The 14,976-nt window shown below is 58.6% G+C and overlaps 1 protein-coding gene across 5 annotated transcripts in view; it reads left to right on the forward strand.

Annotated features, from left to right (window-relative positions):
• Window positions 1-11,361, forward strand: part of BAHD1 (bromo adjacent homology domain containing 1) — a 23,673-nt gene extending 12,312 nt beyond the window's left edge. Inside the window, exons 2-7 of one of the 5 annotated variants that reach the window (XM_045288173.1) lie at window positions 3,995-5,433; window positions 7,034-7,440; window positions 8,151-8,310; window positions 8,753-8,829; window positions 9,591-9,691; window positions 10,090-11,361. In XM_045288173.1, the coding sequence (XP_045144108.1) occupies window positions 4,008-5,433; window positions 7,034-7,440; window positions 8,151-8,310; window positions 8,753-8,829; window positions 9,591-9,691; window positions 10,090-10,279 (2,361 nt within the window). In that variant the 5' untranslated portion in view covers window positions 3,995-4,007 and the 3' untranslated portion in view covers window positions 10,280-11,361. The remainder of the gene's footprint in view (window positions 1-3,994; window positions 5,434-7,033; window positions 7,441-8,150; window positions 8,311-8,752; window positions 8,830-9,590; window positions 9,692-10,089) is intronic. The other 4 variants (XM_045288174.1, XM_004712705.2, XM_045288175.1 and 1 more) reach the window with 4 other exon arrangements.
• The last annotated feature ends 3,615 nt before the right edge of the window (window positions 11,362-14,976 follow it).

The raw sequence follows: 14,976 nt of genomic DNA on the forward strand, positions 1-14,976 counted from the left end.
GGCTCTCGAGGAGGGACTGCATAATCCTCACCACCCCTTGCTGGTAAATTCATTTTAGATGACTTGTCTGAAGTTCAGAGAAATTAAGGTGCCCCTCAGAGGTGGAGCTGGCATTTATCAGTCCACATCTGCTTGGTCCAGAGCCTGTGTTCTTTCCAGGTTCCCGGCCCTTGGTGGCTGAGAGGTCTCACCTGTGGGACCCTTCCATCGCATCCGCGAAGAACTTCCTGCCGAGGCACCTGGGCTCCTTGTGCCACAGTTGCGCTCTTGCTGTTGTGTTTTTAGTGGAAGGTCCAAGGAATGACTGGTGCTCGTGAAAAGCTGGTTCCTCTGGGGGTTAGGGGCGGTGTACCGAGAGAAATTGCCGAAGAGGGCACTCCTTTACTCGGTGACAGTTGCGTGGCTTTAGCTGTCACTGAAAGGAGGTGGCTTGGGTCGGAGCCCATCCTGGTCTCCACCTAGGTTACTACCTGGTCTGTCTCTGCCTAAGACCTCCTTGAATTTTCTCTTCCCAGTAAAAACCATCCAGAAAGCCCCCAAAGCAAAATTTCAGATGCAGAGGGTGAGAGGCAATTCAGCAAGAGCAGTGGGCAGAGCCCCAAGTCCTGAAACCCCAGTACTGGAGTTGGGGTTATGGCCTAAGCTAGATAGCAGGCAGGCAGGCAACAGTGAGGGCTAAGGGCTGGGCTTGTCCTTCAGCATCTGCTAGGGGAATGATAGGCTCTGTCACCTGCCCTCCAGCCGACAACCTCTGTGACCCCCCCTGCAATGCTCTCACCTTCTGGCCCCTCCCAAAGGCCCAAAGTGTCTTGAGGACTAAGGGTAAAAGATAGGTCACCCTTCCTTTCTGCAGAGAGCAGTACTGTGCACCCCCTTCCCTCCTGACCCTGGGCCTGGGTCTTTGTCCTCTGTGTTTGCCCCCTGATTTCCCCACCCTAGTGCAGTCAGATGCAGTTGTGGTGAAACCTTGCTTGAATGGATCTAGGTGAGCCACAGCCTGCCCTGGGAGCCCCTCCTCAGAACCTTCCTTCTCCTGACCACTTGTGCCTGGGAGGCCAAGGTTTCTTGCGGAGGAGGAGGAGGGAACCCAGGTGTGCCTGGGCTCTTGGAAAGTTCCTGGCTCAGCTTCTGTGTAAGTGGGAGGGACTGCAGGAGCACCAGTGGGAGGAAAGCCTTCCGCTTTCCTGAGCTCTCCCTCCTCCAACAAGCTGGGCCCCCCACTCTGTAGGTTGAGGGGCCCTGACAGGCTGGGAGCCCCCTCTAAACAGCCCCACCCAGGGAAAAGCTGCCTCCGAAGTTCACACAGGTACACCTTCAAAGCATGACTCACAAAGACGCAGCTCAGCTGAGAGGAGAGGCAGGCAGGAGACCCCAGCCTCTCCGCCAGGGCTGTGGGATGGTGACGTCGCTGCCTTAGGCACCACATGAAAGCTGGCAGTTGTTTGCAATGTGCTTCTGCTGGCCCTGGGTTTTTTTAGCAGGTGACTGGGGATTTGGCAGATTCACAGGAGGCTAGCAAGAGTCTCTTAAGCTTGATTCAGAAGTGTGACTCGCACCCTATGATTTAGAGGTCTCCCGAAATCGCCCACCCTGTTTGTGTCCCTGAGGGACTGGACGGTTGGACTGGAGGCGGCATTGGAGAAAGAATACTCCTTGGGAAACATGTTTCCAGGTTCTAGGGAGAGGCTTCTGCAAGCAGAAGGTGTGTATTCGAGGTTTTCGACCCCTTCCTGCTGGAGACCTTGTATGTGTTGAGACAGCAACTGAGGGAGGGCAGGATTCTGGGATCTGGGACCATCCTGCCAGGCTCGGGCGGTGGGGGCCCCTCTGCCTGCTAAGAGCTATCGCACAGGCCAGGGCGCCCACGCTGCCCTCAGCCAGGCTCACTGTCCATTCTTTCTCACCTCCCTGTGCATCCTCTCTTGTTCCTGTCTGGCCCCTCCTTGCACTTGGTATCCATGTCCTCCAAGGCCGCAAGCCCAGGTGACCTCAGCCTTGGCCCCCAGCCATCCCCAGGCTGGACTCCTCTGGTCACATGGGGCCAGTGGAGGGGCTTCGGTCCCAGCTCAGCTCCGTGATCTGTCTGTGCGCTCATTCTCTGTCCCAGGCCCGCTAGGGCGTGGGGAAGGGCTGGACCTAGGCTTTCCTAGGCAAAAACAGATGTGTTTGTGCTTCTCCCTGTGGCTGCTCCGCCACCGCTGGCGCTGGGACACTGTGAGCACACAGGGATGCAGCAGGAAGGGCTTGGGCGCCGGCAGAATGTCAGCGATCTTTCCAAGTGCTCCCGCGTGCGCTTCGGGAGTGGGTGGACTTGTCTGTGTGACTCCTCTGTGTCTCCCCAGGGCCCCAGTCTCTGGACAGTGGCAGGTCCCTGCACCCACGTGGCTAGAGCAGCATCTGGCACACTGCCTCCCCTTTCCAGTTTTCCAAGTCCTTTCTCAGGGGTGTGAGGGTCGCCCACGCTGCCCTCAGCCTGGTTTTCTCTATGCTCTTTCTCAACTGGTGCCGCACGTCCAAGGAGAGAGGTACCCAGTGATCCCAGCCACTGGCCCATGGCCAAAGGAACTGGCTGGGAAGGGCTCACCAAGCCCTAGGAGCCCTGGGGCTCGGGACTTTCAGGGTTAAATCCCAGCACAGCAGGGACTGCTCTCTGTCTGTGGAGGAGTGTGAATAACAAAAGCAGTGGGGACATTCAGCAGCGTGGACCTGCTGGGTGGGGAGGGGGGTCACAGGGGCCTGGGGAGGGGCAGAGAGTTGTCTGGCACCTTCCTTGGCCATGCCCTTGTTTTGGGTTGGGGCATGTCAGGAAATAAACAGCTGACTGGTCTGACCACTGAATTCCCCTGGCCCTTTGGTCCCCTCACTGCCTTAGCCGGGTCAGCTCTCAGTTCCCTGCCAGCTCCTGCTGGCTTCTCCCTCAGGACCCAGGCTCAGGCTGCCCCTGGCCAACGTGGAGGGGTGGTCGGCTGAGCAAGAGTTTGGGGATCATGTCTAGTCGAGGGCATATTCAGGCAGTGGCTCTGGGCTCTAGGGTTTTTGCAGCTCGCCCCACCTCCCCCGCTTCCTTTCTGCCTGGCATCTGGCTTGCAAGGAGAGAGCTGGAGGAGCCAGGCAGGACCACGGGGCAGCTTCCCAGGCCCTGCTTCAGCTCTTCTCTTTGATACCCTGGTCTTCCAACTTGTGGCTGCCGGAAGCTTAAAGACCAGTGTGCAATTCCATAAGTCTCCTAACCCCCAGGAGGATGTGGGCCCCAGGCTCCCTGACGCCTCCCTTGGGCACTGCCAGGGCTAACACTCCTCCCCCACCCCCCAGGATCTCAGGGAAGCTGTGATTGCCCTGGGGCTGCCTGAGCCCGCCAGGAGGAGGCTCGGGCCTCCAACCTTTGTGGGACTTTTCCAGAGAGACCCACTAGGCCTGCTGGGCAGGGAGTTCTCAGCAGATGGACTTGGCTTCCCCTGCACAGCCTCCACGCCCCCACCCCACCCCAGTGAGCAGGTTCCCCACATTGCAGTCCTCACCCGTAGGAGGCCCAGGTGGAGAAGGGCTGCTGATGCTTTGGCATTGCCTTCAGAAAGCGAGATGGGCCTCCACCCCCAGGCCCTCATACTGGCTTGGGTCAGAGCCTCATCCTGCCGTGTGGTGGTGTCTGGAGGGAGGGAGAGGGAGCAGAGAGAGCAGGGTTTGCTTCCAGCTCCATCTCTAAGCCCACGGTCGGCACTGCCCTGTTTGCTCTCCACTGGCCCCATTCAGAGAAGGACGCCGAGCTGAACGGTGGGTGAGGGGACCAGTCCTGGTACCACTGCTGGTAGCCTGGCCCCACTGGGCCTTCACCCCTGGGAGAGGGCCTTGGTGAAATGCCAGGCTAGAGATGGGGTGGTGCTAGGCCGAACTACAGCAGGTGGGGCGGGAGCCGCTGAAGTGACCCTGAAGACTAGACCCGCCTGGCCCGAGGGGTCTGCCGGGCTCCACTCACCGCCTGTCTTCTGCTCTGCAGGTCGGGGTGTTCCATGACACACACTCGGAGGAAGTCCCTTCCCATGCTGAGTTCAGGGCCCACGGGCCGCAAGGCGCCGCTGCCCATTGACGGCAGCAATATGGAGCAGGGGGCTGAGGCTGTGGAGCCAGGCATGCCTGAGAGCCCCAGGCACCTCCCCGGGCGCCGCAAGAACTACCCACTGCGAAAGCGCCCGCTGGTTCCTGAGAAGCCCAAGACCTGCAAAGTGCTGCTGACCCGCCTGGAGAGTGTGGCGGGTCCTCGGAGCGCAGATGAGGCCGACGAGCTGCCCCCTGACCTGCCCAAGCCCCCCAGCCCGGCCCCATCCAGTGAGGACACTGGCCTTGCCCAGCCTCGCAAACGGCGCCTGGCCTCCCTCAACGCTGAGGCCCTCAACAACCTGCTGCTGGAGCGGGAGGACACCAGCAGCCTGGGGGGTGCCCGCCGCAGCCGAGGGGGAGAGCCGCACCGCAACCGAGACCGGGCTACTGGGGGCTGGTCCTCCAAGAAGCGACCCCGGCTAGGTGACCTCGGAGGAGGAAGTCGAGACCTGTCCCCAGAGCCAGCACCTGATGAAGGTGCCCGTCGGGATGGTGACTCGGCTCCCAAGAGACTGGCCAGCCTAAACGCAGCCGCTTTTCTGAAGTTGAGCCAGGAGCGGGAGCTGCCCCTGCGCCCACCTCGTGCCCACCCTGAAGCAGATGGGCGCTCCGCTGAGCTCCCAGCTCCCAAGGCTCTACGGCCAAAGTGGGCCAAGGCCCACAGTGTCAAGACCTTTCCCAAGGCCCATCAGGGACCCAGCTCTGGAGAGGCCACAGGCCCACCTAGCTGGCAAGAGTGCCCTGAAGGGCCACAATCATCTGCCACCCCGAATGGGCCATCCATCCAATCACTGTACCAGCCTCTGAGCAAGGCCCTGGAGAGCCCCTTGGGCCTGCGCCCCCGCCTACCACTGCTTATGGGTGGCCAGGCAGCCCTGAAGCCGGAGCCTGGGCGCCCAGGTGAAGAGTCACCTGCCCCCAAGCAGGAACTGCACCAGCCTTCTTTCCCTGCACCCCAGTTGTCCCCCCTGCCCATGCCTGGCAACCCCGCTGACTTCAGTGGCGTGTGTGGTGGGCCTGAGCTCTGTGCTCTCGGTAGCTTCTATCTATACTGTGGCCAAGACGGGCTGCAGTGCGGGGGCTACTCCTCCTGTTCCATGCTACCTGAGGACAAGCTGTCCCCAGCGGCGGCACAAAGTGAGGGGCTCCTCTTGTCCCCAAGGTCCGTGCCGGTGGGCACCCCTTTCCAGCATCCACCCTGGGGCTCTTCTCGATACTGCTCCAGTGAGAACTCTGGAGTGAGAGGCAGCTACAGCCTCTGTGGAGTGTTGCCCCTGCCACTGCCCCATGTTGGCACTACCTGTGGCGGCTTTCCCTACAAGATGCCTTTTACAGCAGGTGAGTCTGCCTGGGGTGTGGGATGTGCCCTGAGACATGGCACCCTGGGAGGGTGCTTTATAGCTTGGGGCGGGACTCTTTGGGGTCTGGCCTGGGAGCAGGAGGCTCTGCGAGGGAGCACTCCCAGGTAAGGGGCCAGGGTCAGCTCTGCTCTGCCGAGGAAGTTTCTGGAGATTTCCTGGCCAGATGGTGACATGACACTGAGGTGGCAGTGGGGCCGTGACCAGAACACCTCCTCCCACCCTACTGAGAGACAGACTCCTTTTGAGACTGAGTAGCAAGTTGGGCGTGGAAATGGAGGTTTTTTGTCAAGCCGTTCCATGATGGTCCCTGTGCTCTCCTTGAGCACAGTTGCTGCTTCCTGCCCGGACCCGGCCATCTGCAGGCCAGGCCAGAGGCTGGCAGGTGCCCTGCCCCAGGGCACTGGCAGCTGCCATAAGGCAGCGTTACAAGCTTGGCTTCACCTTGCTTATGAGTGGATGGTTGGCTTTGGTGTCTGCCTTCATAATGAGAGCCCAGCATCCCTGAGGGGCTTCACCCTAGCTGGTGAGACACCAGTTGCCTCTCTCACCCAAGTGTTTCTCGCCTGCCCTGCCTAGCTTCCTCCCTGGCTCCTGAGTGGAAATGAGGTGGCCAGAGCCACTCTGGCTAGAGTGGCCCGCAGTTCTGCCTGCCACTGGGGAGCTCAGGGGCAGGGCCTTCCCAGGGTTCTCCCCTCCCCCTGCGCCTCTTCTTGTAGGGGTCTATAAAGCAACTTTATAGACCAGTGGCCTCTGGCCAGACTGGTTATTTCAGGTTCTGATGCAAGTTGGAGCTCCAAGAGATAAAAACACCCCTCTTTTGCCCCACTGCCCAGTTCTAGGCGCCTAACCCGTGGGACCCACAGCCCCGGCGTCCTTACCCTAATAACGACAGTGCTAAACACGGCCAGGCTCCGTTTTAAGCTCTTGACCCTTGGGGCCAGTGCTGTGCTGTGGCATATGATTGAGTGCAGATACTGGAGCCAGACCACCTGGGGTGAAATCTGAGTTCTCCTACTTCATGAGCCATGTGACCCTGTCCAATAGAGGTAATGGTGGTCCCTACCTCATAGCGTTGGTCTGCGGATGAAACGAGTTACTATGGGGATGAAAAAAAATACCTAGTAAACTCTATGGCATCTGCAGCTACTACTGATCTTGTGTCGTGAGTTACGTGTCGGGCTGCTAACCACAAGATCGGTGGTTTGAAACCACCAGCCACTCCTCGGGCGAAAGCTCGGCTTTCTGCTGCTGTAAAGATTTACAGCCTTGCAAACCGCCCGCAGCAGTTCTGCTCTGTCTCACAGGGTCACTCTGAGTTGACCTCGACTCTGGTGGGTGGGTGGGTTTAGTTTTGGTTTATTACCATTGCAAGGCACTGAGGGGTCAAGTGGCGTAACAAGTCGTGCAGCTAGAAGGTGGCAGGTCCGGATGGCTCTGAGAGAAGTTTCTGTCAGCTGAAAGGGCCTTGACCCCACCCACCACCTCAGTGCTCTAGGTTCACACTGAGAAGGAAGGCAGGAGCAGGCTCAGGGAAAAGGTGGGCGATGAGAGGTTACGGCTTACCTTTATCTGCCCAGCCCGACCCCTCTCTCCTTTCCCAGAAGGCTGCAGGTCCCTGGGCCAGCTGGAATTTCCTCGCCTGGAAGCTGGCCACCCAGCCTCACCTGCTCACCCCCTCTTGGGATGCCCTGTGCCCAGTGTGCCACCTGCAGCAGAGCCCGTTCCCCATCTTCAGACGCCCACCTCGGAGCCCCAAACTGTAGCCCGTGCGTGCCCTCAGAGCGCCAAGCCTCCCAGCGGTTCCAAGTCCGGCCTGCGCACGGGCTCTGGCTGCAGGCACACTGTGAGGAGCAAGGCCGCCCGCAGGCCCAGCCACCCCAAGCAGTCACGGGTCCAGCGCCCCCGTCCCCGCCGCCGTCGCCGCCGCCGCACTAATGGCTGGGTGCCTGTTGGGGCCGCCTGTGAGAAGGCTGTCTATGTCTTGGTGAGTGCTAGCTCTTAGCTGTGAGGTGAGAGAGGGGGCGGTGGGGACACAGGACCTGCAGTCGTATCGGTCCCAGAAACCCCTGGCCGGAGCTCCTCTGGAAGGTGACGAGGGCTTCTGGCTCACTTGTACCCTGGGAACCAGTCATGCTGGCCCAACCTGCTCCCTCATCCCGAGGGATCCCATGCTGGTTCGCCCTGGGGAGTCAGGGCCCACAGTTGCAGCTGGCGGCTGCCCTGCCTGTCACTGACCTTTGGCACCTCCCATCTCTGCTCACACTCTCCCTTGCATCCTGGCTGACAAAATGGAGGCCCTTGGGCTGGCATTGCAGATCGGAGGTGTGGCTGAAGAGCGTAGTGACACAGGAACAGCTGAGGGGGTGAAAGAATATGAGCCGAACGTGCCCCAGGGTCATGACTATCCTCGATTTCCAGATGAGGAAACTGCGGCTTTGCAGTCATTTTGAGCTCAGATACAGGCTGGCCCGCTAGGCGCCTGAGAGCCCCCAGTGCTGGGGACACGGAGCAGGAGAGCCTGCAGCAGGAGAGGGGCTGGCCCCCCGCCTCTCGCTCCGAGGGGAATGCTCCAGCATGCAAGCGCCTTTGCTTGGCTGCCTGAGCAGAGGCTGTTCTTCCCTTCCTCCTCCAGCCGTCCCTCCTCACGCCAAGTGTGGCCCCTTAGCCTATTTGTGTCTTTGGCTCATTGCCCAGGATGAACCGGAACCGGCTATCCGCAAAAGCTACCAGGCAGTGGAACGGCACGGAGAGATGATCCGCGTGCGGGACACGGTCCTCCTCAAGTCAGGGCCCCGGAAGACGTCCACCCCTTACGTGGCCAAGATCTCTGCTCTCTGGGAGAACCCGGAATCAGGTAGCTCCTCTCTGGCTCGGGCCAAGGGGTGGCTGACTTCTCCAGGACTATAAGCCCCCGAGCCTGAGACTCCCTGCCCTCTTGGCACAGAACCTGCCATCGGCCACTCAGCCGGGATCTGACTGCTGCCCAGGGCTGTGGACGACCTTGTGGCTTGGGTTGGGTCAGCTCTTTAACCTTCCCAACCACCAGGGGTTGGCACCTGTCCCCCCACCTCACCTGTCAGTGCCTCTTCTCCCCTTCTGCCTCCACCCAGTAGCATTCCAGACCACTGAGTGCCAGGCTTATCCTGGGGCAGGGGACCTGGGTGACAGGCCTTAGAGTTGGCCCAGGCGTAGAGGCTGGGTCACCCTCCAGGGCAGCCGGCCAGCCTGCCTGCCTGTGTGAGTAATGTGGGGCTGCCAATTCGAGCCATGACCATTTCTGCTGTCCCTCCCTCCAGGAGAGCTGATGATGAGTCTCCTGTGGTATTACAGACCTGAGCACTTACAGGGAGGCCGAAGTCCCAGCATGCACGAGGTGAGCTGCCTAGTCCTTAGATGGGGAGGCAAAGAATGGTCTAGGAGGGTGGCTGTGACCGGGGTCAGGGAGAATGTGCGTATTCAAGCCCCGGACTCCAGCCAACATCGACCTGGAGAAGGGAGGGTCTGGGGTGTCTGCACAGTGACCTCTAATTGAAAGTGAGCCCTTGAGGGCAGCACGTACCTGGGTGGGAGCAAGATGTGCCTTCCTGGCAACGTGCGTTGGGGGAGGGGAGGAAAAACTACCAGTGAGAAGGGACCACCTTTTGGTGCGCTCCCTCCAGTCCCTATTCATACTCCCATTTGATTGTGCTTCTTTAAACCCCAAACCCTCTGTCCCCGGGCTGATTCAGCCACATAGCAACCCCTTAGGACAGCTGCCTCGTTAGGATTTCTGGGGCTGTCATCTTTATGGGAGCAGCAGGCCTCGGTTTTCTCTCCAAGAGTGGCTGAAGGGTTTGAACTGCTGACCTTGCCATTAGGAGCCCAACATATAACCCCCTCTGCCACCAGAGCTCTTTGTTCCCTTATCTTGGCTTTTTATCTTAACTGGAACACTGGTGACAGGAGGGGTGGGGGCAGGTGGCTGGCCACTCCTGGGCAGGGCAGGCAGGACCCAGGAGAAGCGCCTTGGGGCAGTGAGTGAGGAATGCTTGCATTGAATTTCCAGGGAAGTTCCCTGGCTTTCTGGTGTCCTCACTAGCTGGAGGTCGGTGCTTTCCAGCCCTCATCACTCACCTCCTACTGTCTCCCCTTGAGTCGTTGCAGAATGAAGTGTTCGCATCTCGACATCAGGACCAGAACAGTGTGGCCTGCATCGAGGAGAAGTGCTACGTGCTGACCTTTGCTGAGTACTGCAGGTGGGTGGTGCCTGCACCCTCAGGCTTCCCAAGGCTGCCTGGGGCCCCCAGAGGGGGTCTCTCTCTGCCCTGGTACTCCCTGGGCCTGAACCCCCAGCCTCACAGCCGTGCCTGCACCATCTGCTGTGTATTTCCAAAGGTGAAAGGGGCTGCGGCCTCACTGCGGCAGAGCAGTACTGCTTTGGGGGAAACTCCAGGAGAATGGGCAGGTGGATGGGAGGGGGAAGCCCAGGCAGGTGTGACTTCTCAGTGTCTGAGAAGATGACCTGGCCCTCGGCAGAGTGGGCCCAGCCACCAGGACAGGCGTGAGGGGCAGGGAATGCGCTGGGCGGAGTGGGAAGGGGTTGACCTGCCAGCACCGGTGACTGTGGTACTGATAGCGAATGTTGTCCTTGCAGATTCTGTGCCATGGCCAAGCGCCGAGGCGAGGGTCTCCCCAGCCGGAAGACAGCGCTGGTACCCCCCTCCTCGGACTACTCCACCCCGCCACACCGCACAGTGCCCGAGGACACGGACCCTGAGCTGGTGTTCCTCTGCCGCCATGTCTATGACTTCCGCCATGGCCGCATCCTCAAGAACCCCCAGTAGCCGCCTCCTGCCCAGCTGGGGCCAGCGGGCTCGGGGCAGGGCCACTGCCTGAAGCACAGCACTTGGTGTAGGAGCCACAGGGGCCTGAAGTTGCTGACTTGTGCTCCTCTTGGGGTGGGGGTAAGGGGCCAGGGGCCCCGCCCAATGTTGGGCCCTGTGAATTGGGAGGGGAAGCCAGGGTTGAAGCAAAGCACGGGGATCCTCAGCCTGGCCCCTAAGGAGAAGCCATCTTCTCCCCAGCTGGGTTGGGCCTGCAGCCTCCCCCAAGGTCCCTCCCAGGAGGAGTGGAAGCCGGCTTTACCTCACCCACTGTGACACGCTGCTTCCCCGCCAGCCGGGGACCAGGCCCTCTCAGACCCTGGCATAGCTCTGGGCTACTTCCTCTGAGGCCCAGAGAGCCACCAGCTGGGTCCCTCTTCCTGGGCTGGGGTTGCTCCCTGGCTCTCCTCGTGTGCCCCCGAAGCAGCCCCTGGTGCTGGGACAAGTCGACCGGGCCCTCAGTCACGGGGTGGCCCACCGGTTAGAGCCACCCTCCTGCTCCCCTCCCCCAGAGGGCCTCCCCAGCAGATCTGGCTTCCCAGACACTACCTGATTAACTTGGAGTATGGGAGATCAGATGGGGGCTGGGGAGGGGAGGGGGACAGGGGCAAGGAAAATTGCTACTGCTACCTGATTTGTTGACGACTTTTCCTCTTGCCTTACACTTTGAGGTTCTAGGAAGCCTCTTGCAGAAGTTCACACATGACTCTTCAAGCCACACCCCCCCAAAATCAAACCAAAGGAGTGCTGTGGCCCCCTCTGCCCTGCCAGCCCAGACCCTAGTCTTTTGTAGATTGCACTAATTCCATCCCAGCGAGAATCACACTGTATCAGTCTGCAGACCTGCTGAGCTGCAGCCTCTCACTCGGGGAGCCTTCCAGTTGGTTCCCGTCTCCCAGGGCCCCTGTTCTCACCTCATACTGCTCCCCCAAATAGGTTGGCCATTGACATCCTGGCTCTGGGCCTAGGGCTCTTTGAAAGGGGGGCTGGAGAGTCCTAGGTATTCTCTATTTGTACCAAAGAGGAGCATGGGTAAGACCCAGTTGGTGTGGCTGAGCCTGGCTACTGGGAACCTGCAAGGGCACACGCCCAGGGGCAGGAGCCGAGGAGGGCTGCGAAGGCCCTGCCTGTTGGGAGGGGACCACGAAGACTCCAAGCTGAGGAGCTAGCACTGGGTGAGGACAGCTGGTGGGCAGGGCCCGGGGAGAGCAGTGTAAATGAATCTTCAGGTCCCCCAGCCACCCACCCTATCCCAGGCCCCTGTGCCATCCATGAGAAGCCAGGCTGCTCCTGACTGCCCAGGGGGCTGGGGGTAGGCCTGGAGACTCTGGTGACAAATGTGTGCTGGGAAGTCTGATCCCGAACCTGGGGCTTGGGGGCTTGGGGTCCCCTCAGATGAGTAAGCTATTCAGAGGAGGGTGCCAGTCGGGGCAAGTGGGGATCAGGGGGGCTGGAAGAGAGGTTGGCAGAGTGGCAGTGGGGCGGGGCTCTAGAGAGCCAGCCTTGGTGCCTGTTTGTTCCCTTGAAGCCAAGGGACCCAGCCTGGCGCAGCAGGAAAGGACGCCCAGACCCCTCCCAGGAGGCAGGGTCAACTGCCCAGAACTTAAATGCTTTTGAAATCTCTTAGATGTGGAAATATTTTTTTCAGACCTGAAAATGCAGCTGGTAGAATAATCAATGGAAGCATAATCCATGTACAATATATTTTAGTTGATATTTTGTAAAATGCACTTTTTGTGTGTGGTTCCCAGATCTGTATTTCAGTGTTTACAAGGGAGGCGGGGACCTTTCCTCTCCTCCCTTTTGACAGAGATTAGAAGTACTTCTTTAAGAAAAAATAAATTTGAGAAATTGTATTGATTTAGAAAAGGATCCTTTCCTGTGTGTCTTGTCATCTTTGGCATGCTTGCGGGGGGACTCACTACTTTTTATTTCAAGGACTCCACGGAGCCTTGCCTGCAAGAAGGTAGAAAGGAGGACAGGAAGGCAGGGGAGACAGGTGGAAGGGGAATTTAGAGTTGACTTCTTGGAATTGGGGTGGCCAGGGTCACCTGCCTGGTGTGTATTAGATTGCCCAACCCACACCTGATCTTGGAACTGGGCCTACCCAGTAGGTGTTAGGTGAGCTGCCACCTCATGTTGGGTCACACCCTTGGGGGACTAGCCAGCAGAAACTGCCCTAAGGCCTGAATATCTTGCAACCAGCATTCCTGCCTTGCCAAAGGAATGAAGGCCACCTCATAGTCACGTGGGTTGACTGCCTGGGTCCCTGGCACAGCCCCAGCCCACCAGAGGTGGGCAGCTCTCGGGCTAGAAGGATTCCTGGAAGGTAGCGCCGTGGCAACCCAACTCCTCTGTGCTTGGTAAGCACACCTGGGTGTGGGGCAGTTGCCAATTCCTAGAGGCTACTACTAGTGGCACAGACCCGGCCAGCCCTGGCCCATCACAAGAGTTCTATGAAGGGAGTGGTCTCCCAGACCGGAGATGTGTGGCGAGAAGTCCCATGCTCAGGGACTTCCCCTGGTTAAGTGGCTATGCCTGCACCCAGGCTGCTCACTCAGAACACTGCCCTTACACACGTGGCGATCCTCAGAAACTCACAGGGTTATTTCCTGTCCCGCTTGAAGTATGGTTAGTTGCCGACCAGCTAATTCCTACTCAGGTGACCTCAATGAGGCGGGGCAGAGTGGGACTCCACAGGTTTTTTTTTAAAGGCTGTCTCCTTTCAGAAGTGCATCCATCACCCACCTTGGCCTGCTAGGTGAGCTAGAACTGCTAACTTGGGGGCTCATAACTGTTTCTGCCACCCAGGTACTCCTACTAGTCCAAAAGTAAGAAGTGCTTATTATTGAGAATAATTTATGTAAATAGCAAGTAATCCCACCACTCTTAGTGCTATTGGAAACATACCTTTAGTGCTATTGGAAGTGAGGGTGTTGAAGGTGGCACCATTTTTTAACGCGGGATTCTAAAGCCAAAAATGGGCTACTACATGCACCCCTCATTTAGACACTGGGACGTGGGAAGCGGAAAGGGTGAAAGATTCCCTTCTCCCCGTTGCTCCAACCCTGTGATGTTGCTGGAATGGGAGGCGTGTCGACTTACTGTTCCCTATTTTACTTCTCTGGGTTCCAATATCCACAGCAATGGTTACACAGAACTCATACAATTCACGATGGCAAAGCTGGTTAAGGAAGTTAAGTTGCAGTATCAGTGAGGAGCGCTCAAGATAATCGTTTATTAGGACACCTTAGAAAGTTTTTCAAGTCTGCTAATAAATGCCCAAAGGGACATACCACTCTACTGGAAGCCTCAACCCAAAGGCATTCTGCTCAAGCTCTGCGGATCAGCAGACCCGTCTCCCTGAATTAAGTGCCCAGAGGCACCCCACTCCACAAGCCAGCCTCCTGCATAAAAGCACTCAGCTTTATTTGCTGAGGGTTGGAAAGCCCATCACTGTCCCACGGCCTGGCTCCTGGTTCTGTTGCTGCTGTTCTGATGTTATAGCAGTCTTCTGGATCCAGGAGCTTCATTGTGCAGGGGGCTCCAGTCCAGCGGATGTGCTCCATTCTGGCTCTTGCTGTCATGAGATCCCTCCTGTTTCTCAGAAGGCTTATTTTATACGCAATGGGCTGGTGTTCCACTACAGGTGAATCCCATCAGTATCTCTACCACCCCTCGCCCCCCACCTTCTTAACCAGAGTCATGCAGGAAAAGGTCAGAGACTGACTAGAGCCATTTTACATAATTCGCTGCCCTGTTCTCCCCGTCATTGACTCCGGTTCCACACCCTCTGTCTAACTTGGGGTCAGCTGTTTGCTCCCTCCCACTCACCCCACCTTTGTGTTTCATTACCGTCCAAAGATTCATGATGAGGAACTTAGAATCAGACCACCTTGTAGAATCAGACCACCCTGTAAAGTGGGGATGCCCAGCGCTGCCCCCCAGCAGTGTGTCCCTCACAACAGAAAGTGAGTGCAAAACGGAGCAATCGGTGCCTGGCTGAATGACGGCTCCAAACCTGTCATTGTTCTGGCTCCCCACCACACACAGGACAGAATCTAAATACTCAGCTAGGGGCCCTGTTCAGACCAGCAGATGCTCACCAATGACTCCCAAAGCACTCAGCTCCGTGCACCTGAAACCCACAGCCCCTGCACAGTACCCTTCCATGTGTGTGCTGGCCTCACCAGTGGTCCTGAAGCACCGGCTGACCACTGGCCCTGCACCAGGTGTGTCCCGATTTCCTCCCATTTCAGGGCTGAGAGGACTTGGGAAGGTTGGAAGCAGGGGCGTTGTGGGAGGGAGGAGAAGATTCCATTTCTAGATAGTTCAGCATTACGGTTCAGAAAGCATTGTCTGTAGTCGGCCAGGTAGTTCAACCCGAGTCACCATGGAGATGAGCCACTGGCCAGTGTTTGACACAGTCTTGGCCGCATCCCACAGGGCTGACCCTACAGAAAGCCCTTTCCTGGAGTGGCCTGGGCCCATGGGGCAGGGGTGGGTGGGTACAGCACGCACACTAGGGCCTGGGGCAAGTATGGACTGGTCGAGAGGCGAGCTCCCTGCCTCGTGGAAGATGCCAGGCTTCAGTGAGCGGCAGGATGGTGGGTGCCCACCTCTGTCCCGCCCGCAGGGGACACACGCCGAGAGAGAGA

This window comes from Echinops telfairi, unplaced genomic scaffold, assembly GCF_000313985.2.
Source record: "Echinops telfairi isolate 266 unplaced genomic scaffold, ASM31398v2 ScPeMD7_18;HRSCAF=68, whole genome shotgun sequence".
NCBI classification, from domain to species: domain Eukaryota; kingdom Metazoa; phylum Chordata; class Mammalia; order Afrosoricida; family Tenrecidae; genus Echinops; species Echinops telfairi.